Genomic DNA, 14,576 nt, shown 5'->3' with positions numbered 1-14,576 from the left:
GAAGCATGACGTGGAATCAAAATTTATAATACTTGGTATTTATGAACCCCTACATTCGGCAGCATGAGTGAAGGGCTCCTAAGAAACAGTTTAATCTACTTGCTTATGTTTCTTATTTGTTTGCAAATTAAGCATGGCATGTGTACATAAAACCAATTGGCTTGGCCTGAATGGCATTGTGGCAAGCTTAAAGACAAAGTGAAAAATTACACATGCATCAAACAGGGTAATATTAAGACTTGCTTTTGAACAAAGCTCAACAAACCATGAAGGATACGAAAAAAAAAAACAGAAGCCGATGCCCAGGCCCTGATGTCCAAATGGGTGTAATGTATGATATGTATATGTTTCACTCATCTTCATTGCTTGTTTTTGCTCATGAGAAAATGTCACTCATAGTCGTTGAAATGTCACTCATCCCGAAACTGACTTTTTCCATTATTGTGATGTGGTCATCTGCTCTGGACCCTCAGCTGCCAGAAGAGCTGTTGCTGGGGTTGGGGGTGTTTATTGAGCAGGCACACCTACCTCCATTGGTGGACGTTGAGGTGTGGGCTTTTCTCTCTGATATTTCCTCCTCCGACCCACGCTTTGACCCATATGTTACTTCACGAGTGAGCACAGAATGCAATACGAAACCTTTCTGAAATGCTATACTGCAATTGTTTTTCTGAGTTAAGATTCATTCCTTCCTCTATTTTCTTTTCTTCTTTTGTTCCTTTCACCCTTCTAACCCTTTGTTTGCTTGATTTTATCCCATCTTTCTTTTCTTCTTTGCATTCTTCTTTCCTTCCTTCTTTAACACTCTCATCTCATCTGCCTCTTAACATTTTTTTTGCAATTGCTAGTATTGCTTTTACTCTCTGTAACCATATTTAGTTGCTAGACACTCCTGCTGTGCTCCGTTTTTTCATTTCATGTTTATTTGTTAGGTCCTGCTTCTGTTTTGGGGTCTACAAGTCAGAGCTCAGGGTAAAGGATCTTAAAAAATTATTTCATCTGTTTAGTTGTGCCCCTGCTGAAGCTGGAATGGTGAGCAGGTGGGGGAGGTTCACTATGCTCTTAGTATACAATATAGTTTTGTTGGTAAAAGTCTAACTGTTTGATTGGGAAGCAGCGTATCACCCGCTCTAATGGATGAGTCCCCACCGAAAAGGCTCTTAGTGAAAGATCACGTTTCTGTCACGCCAAAGGCTAGGAACAGCAGCCGCTGAACACAAGTGTTCTATACAAGCTTAACAATACTTTTGCTCAGTTGGTCTAGGCAGGCGCAACTGGCACAGGTAAGAGCAGTGTTGCAGGGCGGGGGCTGGAAGGAAGCCGACAGACTAGGGGATGGGTGAAATAAAATAAATAAAAAGCTTACCTTGAGCTACCTGCATCGAGTTTATGTATTTATTTTATTTTACCTATTCTGTCGACAATCGCACCTAGGTCTAGACTACTGTAGTGAGTAGTCACATCCGGACCCCGCCACTGCATCGTTTAATTTAACAATCATCCACTCAGACATAGAATCTTCTTAATTTCTAGGAAACTCTAATATTTGCATCACATGAACCATTATTATACATATTTGGCATCCTTGAGAGCAGTTTATTTTGCATTAATATCAAGTAACGTAGGTGCTTTCTGTTCTCAACAGTCTAAAGAAGAAGAGGCTGGCAACATTTGATTTTGTCTATTGGGATAAATAGTATCTAACCCTTTGCAATGCATCACCCAGTCATGTATCTATTAAAGCATGCCAGTCATATACATCATTGCATATCATTAATGTTGTAGGTATTTATGTTGGACTATTGTGTTTTGTGTTTTTTCTTTCCTTTATCAAAGTATGTCATTTCATTTGATAGATTCCTTGTTTTTGCACCTTTCCTTACTTAAATTGTATTGAATATTTTTAGTGACTAATTTTACAGCAATACCAATTTAGTTGTTTATTTAGTTTCATATATTGTTTGATTATTAATTAATTAATTAATTAATTAATTAAACATTCACTAATGCATATTGTCTCACTTTGGCAGTTACATTGTTAACTAACTAACTGTAACATATTTTGCTCCAGGTGCTGATATTGCAAAGAATGATGGAATATACTCCAAGTTCTTTTATTCTTACAATGGAGATGGCAGATATAACTTAAAGGTCCGTGTCCATGGGAAAAACACTGATGACTCTTTGAGCACCAGGAAGGCTGGGAGGCGTGCATTGTACATCCCTGGATTTGTAGTTAATGGTGAGACAGTTTTACCACATTGGAATACCTATTATAGGTCTAATATCAATCACTGAATGTGGTCAATAATGCTTACTCCATTCAGTCGGAATGTGAGGTATGTTGAACACTGCCCATGCTCTCCATTTTTCATTATTCTCTTTTTGATTACTTTGTGAAAGTAACACGTTTTTGCCAGAAACAATTGATGTTACTGCTTCTCATAGACACTATGATTTAGGTTAAGGCAACTCTTTATGTTTATACCTTTGTCATAGCAGATTAAATCAACTTTAGCCAAAACTTTTTTTGCATATTACAGAAAATAAATGGTAACAATGATTTTCATGTTAGGGTTACATGGTAAATATTTGCGTCAGCTTGAGTGAGTATTAAGTCAAGTTAACACATTCCAAGGTGGCATCAGTCAGTGATAGTTGGTCAGGCTGTATGTTATTTGTAAAACATACTAAAAAGTTCACAATGAAAAACATGTGTGGTTTCTCTAACTGTGCTTGTTAAGGGGGGGATCATTACAAGTGTGACTGTATGTGTAATTAGTGCTCTATGTGACTCCCACATATAGGTCAGTTATAGTCTTTATCATTTGAAAGGAGGCATTGGTGCCCTGTCAGGGGTAATGAGAAATGCCTCAGCATACTTACATAATGCAATAGATTTGGATATTAGCCTACCCATTCCTCCAGGATGTGGTTATTGACTGCTACAAATGTGTTAGCGAGTGAATGTTTATACATAAAGACCCATTGGTAGGACACATCTTGTTTTATTAGTAGTACACATGTTACACAAATTAAGCTTTGTGTATTGCGGAAATGAATGTCCATTTCTTTGTACTATAGTGCATTGAAGATATAAATATTATCAGTGGCATTATAAAGAGCCAATATTGCTGCACCCCATCTAATTCAAAGTGTACCAGGTTGGGGGCTCAAGTAGAGCACAGGAAGACTGTTTCTTTGTGAATTGCCGCTAGCTATCGACCTTTCTGATGGATCGGAACTGCTGGGGGATACTGCACTTAGTTTGAAGCCATTTTTCTCTGGTGGAATCCTGTGTGGAGCATCTGGTGCTCTTGGCTGCCTGAAAAAACAGGTGACCACTGAGACAAAGTCAGAAAAAAGTAGTTCCACTTGACTGGGAGGTTTAACAAGGAGGATGCTTTGCCAGCAACACTGAGTGGCTGCTGTGTCCTGAAAGAATAGAGTGAGCCCGGAGCCTTGGGTGGATTCCTGATGGCTTTTCTGTAGAGGAGAAGAACACCCTACCATTTTCAGTGGGAAGTTAGTAGCATTAACATGGTAATCAAACTCTGAAATATCTCAAGTGAGCGAGGGGGTATTATGGAATATAAAGGGTTGGTGCTGCTGCATGTCAGATGATAAGCAGGAAACTTATGAGAAATATCGGACAAATCCTGAAGAAAGGAACACAGGATTTCTTTGAGTCCTCGTGTAGATGGGTGAAGGTAGTTTGGAAGAGAAGTTTGGTAAAGGGACACTATGAGACAACTGAAAATGTCAGAGGAAGATGACAGCAGCACCTTTGGTGATGGTCAAAGTTTGGAACAATAGAAAAAAGTAGATTGTTTTTGCATCATTCTAGAAAAAATGAAAAATACAGCTGCTGTGTTTGAGACTGTGATGTTGAAGAAGGAAATTCAGATGTCCGATCTGGATGACACCTCTTTTATACTGAATTTCATGTATGACGCATCAGTTTCTCCCCAAGGTGCAGCTGGAGTTTTGATTCAGCTTGACACTAGAATGGAGGAATATGTGAAGAGAGCAGCACATATAAGGGTTGCCATAAAGGATATGTCTCTGGTGATGCAGACCTTTTCAGATCACTTGACAATTGTGGACCATTCATGCCCTACTCTAGGGAAGAGGACACATAGTCTCTCCTCACATATATCTCACTTGGAGCTCTCCAAAGACTGTGGAACCTTTATTGCTTGATGATCAATATTGTGGAGATAGGGCAGCCATGCTGAAGTCTGACTTGTATTACTCTGAAAATCATTTTACTGTTCCCTGGCTTTGGTGTTGGGATCTAAGCCTGAAGGTGACAGTTGCTGGAGCTAAAAATATTTTGGGCCAGATTACGACTTTGGCTGTGCGGGACGGGGCCCCCACACCACCCACCTGCTCTCACACCGCCAAAACTCACTGCCACCCACCCGCCAGATTACAAGTATTTTTGTAGTCTCGTGGGCGGTCCTTTGGTGTTCCCTGATGGTGATTTTCAAAAAGGTGCTTCAATTGGAATGTCAAAGGTCGTTCCTGGGTGACATGAACTGTTAACGTTATATGGACTGTTAAGTTCCTGCCGTGCAGGAACAGGGGGTGCATACAGACAACAGGCCACAACATGTGCTCCCCTGCATATATGCAGCTAGTTTTAAAAATGGTGCAGGATAGCAAGGAGAGCCATATGGAGTTCTAACAGGATGGGGTTTAGTTTATGTGATCATATTCATTCAGGCTCTGAATGAGTCATGCTGAAGCCTGTAGAGGCCCAAAAGTGTTGCCAGTGTGGAGTTTGGGAAGCCATCATGTAGGGCATTAGCACTATCCAGATGCCAAACAACAAGGGTTTGAACAGGAGTTCTGAAATCCCTCTCCGGAAAAAATAGTTTGACTTTCTTTAGAAGAGAGAGCTAGTTTGTATTTGGTTTTATATCTTGCCTGGCGTTAGCAGCGTGCATGTGTTGCTCTTGCCATGCAAGGACTTTTTGGAATCAATATGGATCCAGAAGTTGTGTCTCAGCTTCCCCTGCAATTTTCATTGGCGTGCGTCATTTGTCATCAGTAGTTATTCCAAATCCAGTTTGTTGATTGTACCGGAGGGTTTTTAGTCCCTTCTGGTTGCCACCGTGGCCTGTACCAGAGGGTTTTTAGTCCCTCCTGGTTGCGACCCTGTCCTCTTTAGGCCACACCCACCGGGATTGGATGTTTTACTGGCGGCGTGAGACGGGTTTAATATTTCCTTTCAGCACTTTTTTCTTTCATTAGTATTGCATGCATCTTGCGTGTCGGATGCATTTATGCTATCGGGTGATGTTTAACCTAATATTTTTTTATATCAGTTATGTTATTTTAAATCTTGTTAGTATATGCTTCAGGCGAGGTGTCTTGCGTGTGTGATGCATTTTGTTCATTATATGCTATCTTGTTACCTCACGCTTGTGGCGTGGTGTCTTGCGTGTGGGCTGCATTTTTTGTCCTGTCTATACTTGTTTACTCCTAGCGGCCCCCTATATGCTGCAGGTCTGTCTCACTTAGCTCGTGCTTCAAAAGCTTATGCTTTTGCCAGCTAGCTCGTTAGCAGCTTTCCTAACGCTGATTTTAAAATCCCCGTATTTTTTTCTAGCTCCTCTTGCGGCTTCATTTTGCTGGCCATTTTCTGCTCCTTCACCTACTCCCACCCTTGCCACCCCCCCAACACCCCAACCATTTTGTTCCAGCCGTTAACAGGACTCACAATTGGGCTGAGGCCAGCAGTGCGAACACAGGACACACACAGCCAATACATTAACACTAATGCTGGCAGGGCTGGCTCTTTAAAGTATTTGCTTGCAGCTTGTGTTATGCCTGGCACGAAAGTGCTTCCATACATCTGCGCACACCTCTTTGGCACTACAAAAACTAACCTGGTGCTTTTAGCGAGCTCGCGCATTAGCTCAACTGTTCCAAATCATCTCTGCACTTATTACTGTGCTTGTTTATATGATACAAAACACTACCAATACAGTAACACTAATGCTGGCAGGGCTGGCCCTTTAACCCCTTCCATGCTCATGACGAGCTCAGCTCGTCATGCAGTACACTGCTTGTGTGCTCATGACGAGCTGAGCTCGTCATGAACAATGGGATTCAAGGGATGTCAGCATCCGGGATGAATTGCCTTAGCATTCAAGGTGTTAACCTCTTCCGTGCTCATTGCGAACTGAGCTCGTCATGACACGCGCGGCGTTCACACGCGGGGATAATTCCCTCGCTCTGCTGAGCGTTCTATTAAAACGGGCGTGGTCATGACAAGCTCAGCTTGTCATGAGCTCAGCCCGACCGTGCTGCGTGACTTAAGGAGTAGTAAAGTTAGGACTCATAACTTTACTACTCCTAAACTGAGAAAAATCCTAACTTCAAGACTTTCGGTATTCACTGAAGACATTTTGGAGTCCTAAAGTTAGAAGTCCTAAATTTACTACTACTAAACTGAGAAAAATCCAAACATTAAGACTTTTGGTATTCACAGAAGGCATTTAGGAGTCCTAAAGTTAGGAGTCCTAACTTCTGTGAATACCGAAATGAGTAAGTGCCTTCTGTGAATACCAAAATGAGTAAGTGCCTTCTGTGTATACCAAAATGGTAGTAAGTTTAGGATTTTGTCTTAAGTTAGTTCTGTGAATCGGGCCCACTGTGTTTTCCAATGGATAACTTCCGGTTTGCAAAAGCACTGCAGGCAGGGAGACTAAGAACTTCTGGGTGCGACCACCACTTCGAGAGGTAAGTTGGGAAGTTAGGGGTTAGTTAGGCACTGTCGGTTTGGGCACACAAGGCCGTGGGGTGTCTTCTTACCAGTTCCTGGTCGCGGTTAGGGGGCCTTCTGGATTTAGGCTGCAGGCGTCAGCTGGAGGCTTGAGGCAGGTTAGCGTTCGCCGAATCTCGGGTTCAGGATCGCCGGGGTGAACTCCTCGTGGTGTATGCCTACTCGAGCTCGGGCCTTGCACGGCGGGTGTAGAGTGGGGTGGATTTGCGGTGTCCGGCTGCTGCCAGAGGTTGGAGTTAAACAAATCCGTTGTTCACAGGAGAAGCAGTCTTTGGAAGTGAAGGCAGGCAGGTTCTCCAGGGTTTTTGAGGTTGCTGGTTGCAGGACTCGCCGGGATTTCGCAGGAGCAGGTTTGAGGGGGAGGGGCAAATTCAGTGGGCGCCTTCCTCTTGTTAGCTGTTGCATGGCTGTTTGGTCCTTCATCTTCTTTTCTTCTTGATTCTTGTTTGGATCTGAGGAAGCAAGGTTAAGGGGTGCCACTAAATACTAGATTTAGGAGCGTTACAGGTAGGTAAAAGGCAGGGACCAATAGGTCCCTTCCCTAGGGTGGGTACACCCCCTATTATGCCACCCTCCAGTGGGAGGGGGCATGCGCCTGTCCCTTGTTGGCTGAGTCTCCCCATCTTCAGGATGGCATTGGCTGAGAGTTGTGCTTCACCTTGCCTCCCCACCTGAGTTGGCAGAGGTGGGCACACCTCTCTTCCTCACTTGTTTTTCCCGCTAGTTCTCCTGCCCAAAATGCGGGTCAGAAACAATGGGGACCAGTTGCTGAAAGCAGCAATTGGCCTGGGGAAGCTCACAAAGGCGGCAAGCCTTTGAAGCTTCCCCTTCGTGAACCCTGCCCATCCTGGGGGAGTAGGCTTGGCACCTCGTCCCAGAATTTGCATTTTTTTCACACCCCAGAGAGCAGCAGGCTCTCGACTCAGGGGTCCAGAAACATGTCTGGTGCTGGCAGCTGTTAGCAGCCACTCAGCCTGGACGCTAGTGGTGAGTTCGTTTTCAGGGGACATCTCTGAGATGCTCTCTGTGTGCATTTTTCATTAAATCCCACACTGGCATCAGTGTGGATTTAATGTGCTTTGAAGTTTGATAGCAAACTTCTCAGTTTTCAGTGTAGCCATTATGGTGCTGTGGAGTTCGTAATGACAAACTCCCAGCACCATACACTCTTAATGTCAGCAAGGCACTTACAATGTCTAAGAATGGACTTAGAAACTTTAGGGGTACAGGGCTTATGCACCCGTACCCTCATGACTGGTATAGTGCACCCAGCTAGAGGGGTGACTGATCTATGCCAGGGCAGTGGTTTGCAGGCATTGCGCACAGGGATGTGTGCCATGTCGACTCTTCACTTTGTTTTGCACCAATGCACCAAGACACGCAGCCTACAAAGGCAGTATATGAGTTTCAGGGTACAGGACCTCTAAGGGTGGCACAATAAGTGCTGCAGCCCTTAGAGGCCTTCTTTGATCACAGTGCCCTGGGTACCTGTGGTACCATTTACCAGGGGCTGACCTGTGGCCAGAGATGCCTATTGGGTTTAGTCTTCAATGCAGTTTTTTGGGAAAGAACATAGGCCCTGGGTGCCTGATTAGCAGGAGCACAGGGCACACTCAGTCAAAGTACATCAGGAATTCAGCAAAAAGTGGGGGCAACCATGCAGAAAGAGGTCACTTTCTCCCACACCCCCCCCCTCCCACATCAAAGAAAAAAGGATGACACTAACCTTTCCCTAGAGAGTCTTAATTTTCTAAGTTGAAGAACCTGGAAAGTCCATCTGCATTGGCATGGGCAGTCCCAGATCTGTGCTCCACTACAAAGTCCATTCCCTTTTGGGAGATGGACCACCTAAACAGTTTAGGATTTTCACTTTTCATCTGCATTAGTCATCTGAGAGGTCTGTGATCAGTTTAAACTAGGAAGTGAGTACCAAACAAGTATGGTCTCAGCTTCTTCAGGGACCTAATCACAGCAAAGTCCTTCCTCTCAATGGCACTCCAGCACTGCTCCTTGGGGAGAAGCCTTCTGCTTATAAAAGCAACAGTTTGATCTTGGCCTTCATCATTGGTCTGGGATCGGACCGCTTCTATCTCTAGCTCAGACGCATCAGTCTGTACAATGAACTGCCTGGCATAGATTGAAGCTTTCAGAATTGGTCCTGAGCACATAGCCTCTTTATGGGTGTCAAAAGCCTTTTGACAACTAATTGTCCAGTTTACCTTCTTGGGCATCTTCTTGGAGGTGAGTTCTGTGAGGGGAGCCACAATGGACCCATATCCCTGCAAAACCTCCTGTAGTACCCAGTCAAGGCAAAGAATGTCCTGATTTGGGTTTGTGTTGTTGGAGCTGCCCAGTCGAGGATGGCCTGGATTTTGGGCTGTAAAGTTTGCACCTGGCCTCCACCAACAAGGTGGCCCAAGTACACCACAGTTCCCTGCCCTATCTAACATTTGGATGCCTTGATAGTTAGGCCTACAGTTTGCAGGGCATTTAAAACCTTCCCAAGATGGATCAGGTGATCCTGCTAGGTGGAGCTAAAGACAGCAATATCATCAAGATAAGTTGCCATAAAGGACTCCAATCCAGCAATGACTTGGTTCACCAACCTCTGGAAGGTGGCAGGGGCATTCTTTAAACCAAAGGGCATAACAGTAAACTGATAATGCCCATCAGGTGTGGAGAATGCTGTCTTTTGTTTCCTCCTGGGGCCATACCAATTTGCCAGTACCCTGTAGTTAAGTCAAAGGTGCTTAGAAATTTAGCTGCACACAATTTGTCTATCAACCCATCTGCTCTTGGGATAGGGTGAGCATCTGTCTTGGTGACAGAGTTGAGCCCTCTATAGTCCACACAGAACCTCATTTCCCTCTTTCTACCCTGTGAATGAGAATTTGGGACTAGATCCACTGGGCTGGCCCGGGGTCTCTCAGAGGGTTCAATAACCTCTAACTCCAGCATCTTGCTGACTTCAGCTCTGATGCTTTCCTTGACTTGATTAGACTGTCTATAGATTTTGTTTTTGACAGGTGAACTGTCACCAGTGTCCACATCATGGGTACACCAGTTTGTCTGACCAGGGGTCAAGGAAAGAGCTTAACATACTGCTGCAAGACTTGCTTGGAATCAGTCTGCTGTTGGGGTGAGAGGGTGTCTGAAAAGACAACTCCATCCACTGACCCATCTTTTGGGCTGTATGAGAGGAGGTCAGGGAGAGGTTCACTCTCTGTCTCCTGATCCTCATCAGTCACCATCAGCATGGCGATGTCAGCCCTGTCGTGAGGCACAGGGTCAGACTGATTTGCATATGGCCATGTCTGAACTGGGGTGGTGGAGTGAGCTAAAGAATGATGATGGATTAAGCCCAGATCAGTTGACTGGGGTTGAGTGTTTGATTTGCTCAAGCGCTCCGTCCATCATCCCCTTTAGTATCGCTTTGTTCACCCTAAGTTGGCAGGGTATGCCCAGACGTGGGTCCCTTGCTCACTTTGCCACTGGATTCAAGCTAGACTGACTGATGACGGCTGATTAGCCGGAAACCGGTCCCAGGATGCTTGTTTCTGGCCCAGGGAAGACATGGCTTGGCAGTTCAGGCTGGACTGTTCCCATGAGGCACAGGTTCAGACTGATTTGCATATGGCCATGTCTGAACTGGGGTGGTGGAGTGAGCTAAAGAATGATGATGGATTAAACCCAGATCAGTTGACTGGGGGTGAGTGTTGGATTTGCTCAAGCGCTCCATCCATCATCCCCTTTGGTATCACTCTGTCATGGTAGAGCTTCAGGCGGTTCACATGGATAACTCTTTTGGGTGTCCTGGTTTTGCCCAGGTCAACCAAGTAGGTGACCTCACCCTTTGTTCTGGGATATTTTCTAAGATAGGGTAAGGGCCACTCCATCTGTCCTGAAAAGCTCTTGGTGCCACTGGCTCCGACACCCATGCCTTCTGCCCAGGTTGAAATTCAACTAGTGTAGCTTTTTGGTCATACCAGAGCTTCTGATGCCTTTTCCATATACTCAGCCACTCTGGACCTTAGGCCAAGCACATAGTCTGCAATAACTTGTTTGGGTTCTTGGAGAGGTTTCTCCCAACCCTCTTTTACAAGACTGATTTGTTCCCTCACAGGATGGCCAAACAGAAGTTCAAAGGGGGAAAACCCTACTCCCTTCTGTGGCACTTCTCTGTAAGCAAAAAGCAGGCATGGTTAGAGGACATCCCATCTCCTTTTGAGTTTTTCAGGGAGCCCCATAAGCATGCCTTCCAATGTCTTGTTGACTCTCTCAAAAAGGCCATTGGTTTGTGGGTGATAGGGTGTAGTACACTTGTACTGCACTCCACACTCTTTCCACGTGTGTTTTAGGTAAGCAGACACGAAGTTGGAATCTCTGTCTGAAACCACCTCTTTAGGAAACCCTACTCTGGTGAAGACACCAATGAGGGCCTTGACTACTGCAGGAGCTGTAGTAGTCCTAAGGGGAATTGCTTCAGGGTACCTAGTGGCATGATCTACTACCACTAGAATGATTTTGTTCCCTGATGCTTTGGGAGGTTCAAGTTGACCCACTATGTACACACCTTCCCTTTCAAAGGGAATCTCCACCACAGGCAGTGGTATCAGGGGGGCCTTTGAGGGGCCACCTGTCTTGCGACTGGCCTGACAGGTGACACAGGAGCTGACAAACTCCTTTACCTTTTGGTGCATCTGGGGCCAGTAAAAGTGGCTAACTAGCCTTTCCCAAGTCTTGGTTTGGCCCAGGTATACAGTGAGAGGAATGTCCTGAGCTAAAGTTAGGAGAAACTCCCTGTACTCCTGAGGCACTACCACTCTCCTAGTGGCTCCAGGTTTGGGGTCTCTGGCCTCAGTGTACAGTAGTCCTTCCCAATAAGCTCTGTGGGTACCACTGACATCTCCCTTTTCCTGTGCAGCAACTAGCTGCCTCAGGCTTTCAAGAGTTGGCCAGTCCTGCTCTCCAAGGCACAGCTCTTCACTAGAGGGTCCCCTTGGGCCTACAAGTTCAACCTGGTAAGGGTCAAGCTCCATGGGCTCAGTTTCCTCTGTGGTGTCCAAGTCCTCTCCCTGATGAAAGGGGTCCTGATCCTGTTGCTGCACAGAAGCTGGTTCCCCAGTCTTCTTACCTTTTCTCTTGGAATATTGAGCCATACTTTCAGGCTCCAACACTTCTTTTTCACCCTGACTTTTGCTCTGTGCTCTTGTTTCTTCACACACCAAATCAGGGATGTCCAGCATTGCTGCATGGTTTTTCAGTTCAACCTCAGATCATGCTGAGGTTTCCAGGTCATTGCCAAGCAGACATTCAGCTGGTAGCTTTGGAGACACCACTACCTGTTTCAGGCCAGTAACCCATCCCCCCAGTCTAATGTCACCATAGCCATTGCATGGTTAGTGATAAGGCTGTCATTATTGGTGACTGGGTACGTGTGTCTCTCACCATAGTGACACTGGCACCTGTATCCCTCAGAGCTTCTATCCTAGTTCCTTTAATCCAAGGGTATTTTAAGTACTTTTTTAAGTTGGGTGGCCACACAGCTACAGTGGCAAACTCAACTTCCCCTTCTGAAACTAGAACAGGTTCAGTGTGCAACCCGATCTGGTCTTGGCACACTATTGATCCCATCTGGAGACTTGTTACCCCAGGAGTAGCTGTCCTAGGACTAGGGGCCTTCTTGTTTGGGCAAGCAGTATCTCCAGTTAAAGTGTTCCAACTTCTTACAGTTGTTACACCCGGCCTTTGAAGGATCAAAGTTCTTTCCCCTGTACCTATTAATGGACTGGGTAGAGTTTTGGGACTCCCGTGCTGGTTTTTGGGGCCCTTTAGAAGACTCAGGCTTTTTATCTTGGGGATTGCCACCACCTTTCCCCTGGAGAGGTGAACCACTTTAATTTGGTCACCTACAGTGGATGTTTTTGTCACCCTTGTCTTGACTCAGTGGTCTGCCTTCTTTCCCGATTCTTTGGTAGAAAGTAGACCTAGGTCTACCAAATGCTCATGTAACTTTTCATTTGTGCAATTACTTAACATATGTTCTTTCATAAACAGATTGTAAAGTCCATTGAAATCATGCACATTGTGTCCAGTTAACCAACCATCTAGTGTTTTAACTGAGTAGTCTACAAAGTCAATCCAGGATTGTTTTTTAGTTTTGCGAGCCCCCCTGAATATAATTCTATATTCCTCAGTTGTGAGTCCAAATCCCTCAATTAGAGTTCTCTTCATGAGGTAATAAGACCCAGCATCTGCCCCAGAAAGGCTCAGGAGTCTGTCTCTGCAGTTCCCAAAAGAGTGCCCCCCAGTGTCACTTCCTCATTTCACAAGCCCTCTCAAATCTGTGAACCATTTTGTGATATCATTACTCTCTTCATATTTAGGAACAATCCCTTTGGGGATTTTAGGATCATAAGATTGCTCTCTATCCTCGTTTAGTAAATTGCTGCCACCATTGATAGGTGCCAGGCCCATCTCTGCTCTCTCTCTTTCCCGAACCAGCAAGTCTCTAGATCCAGTCTTATGGTCAGCCTTACTAAAAGGCTGTCCTCCTCATTGAGGCTGTCCTCAATGTCCTCACTGATACCTGATCCACCTGTGTGAGATCTAGGTTCTGAGAGGTTGATTCTTGGAGTCAAAGGTACTTGAACCTTTTTCTCCCTAGGAAGTGGAGGGGTTGATCTACCAGGTCATTCCTGTCCTCTACTTCCTCATCTGATTGGTCTTCACCATTTTCAGTTGGGTGGTCCTTAGCATGCTTTGTATATGGGTGGACCTGCACACCTGTGTAAATGATGTTTATGCAAGGGTTAAACAATTCTAACTTTTTTTTATTCGTTTGTGCGTGCTAACTTGTTACAGGGTATAGCCCCAAGCTTACTGTGAACAAATGAATATCAAGGCCTGGGATGACCCAAACCTGCGAGATGCACAGCCTGAGGCCCTAAGGTTTCAGGTTTCTACACATTTTAACCACATCGCTGCGGCGGCTATTCCGCCGCAGCGCTAAGTGGGCGGGGCGACCGCATGCTGGTGACGGAACCGCTCCGTCACCAGCGTCAGTTGCGCTGTGCTTATGACGGAGCGGTTCTGTCATGGCCCCATGACGGAACCGCTCCGTCATCAGCACAGCGCACCCGCAGCTGATGACGGAGCGGTTCCGTCATCAGCACGGAAAGGGTTAAACAATATAGTTAATACATGTAAATAAACTCAAACACAAATGAAGAGTGAAAAACTTGTATTGTTCATAATTCTGATAATATTATGTCAGTAACAGCAGCTTAAATCAGTCCGTTTGGACTGAAACTAAGCATGTAGCAATAGCTACTATATGGTACAGTGTCTCTCAAACACATAACATCAATATAGCAAAAACTCATAACAAAAAGTTACAAAATAAATCCTAATGCATTTTTGGTTGAATCAACCCTTCTTCAGGGGTACTTCATAACAACAGAGTAGTGGAGGCGATGTTTTTAGAAGTCCTCCGTGTGGAACTACAACAAAAAATAAGCATGTGTAAAAAGTCAGGAGTTGTAAATACAAAATGTCATTTTGTAGGATTTGCACATGACTTGTGAAAAGTGCTCCCAAAGTAAAAAATGCACCAAGCGAAACATGATATTTTCTGTATAAGACGGGTAACCGCTGCATAACCCAACCAATGAAAAAGACGACACTAGGTGGTGATAGACAACAGACTAGGAAGCAACCTGTTAAAGACCCAGTGAATTAGAGCCGGAACGTCATGAGAATCTTACCCGAGTGAAAATAG

The 14,576-nt window shown here is 45.0% G+C and overlaps 1 protein-coding gene across 1 annotated transcript in view; it reads left to right on the top strand.

Annotated features, from left to right (window-relative positions):
- Positions 1–14,576, top strand: part of LOC147665808 (calcium-activated chloride channel regulator 1-like) — a 108,061-nt gene that overhangs the window by 55,757 nt on the left and 37,728 nt on the right. Inside the window, exon 10 of the mRNA XM_086949468.1 lies at positions 2,072–2,242. Within this exon, the coding sequence (XP_086805594.1) occupies positions 2,072–2,242 (171 nt within the window). The remainder of the gene's footprint in view (positions 1–2,071; positions 2,243–14,576) is intronic.

Source organism: Lissotriton vulgaris, unplaced genomic scaffold (genome assembly GCF_964263255.1).
Source record: "Lissotriton vulgaris unplaced genomic scaffold, aLisVul1.2 SCAFFOLD_3944, whole genome shotgun sequence".
NCBI classification, from domain to species: domain Eukaryota; kingdom Metazoa; phylum Chordata; class Amphibia; order Caudata; family Salamandridae; genus Lissotriton; species Lissotriton vulgaris.
The sequence above is the reverse complement of the archived record's forward strand: the minus strand, read 5'-3'. Positions and strand labels throughout refer to the sequence as shown.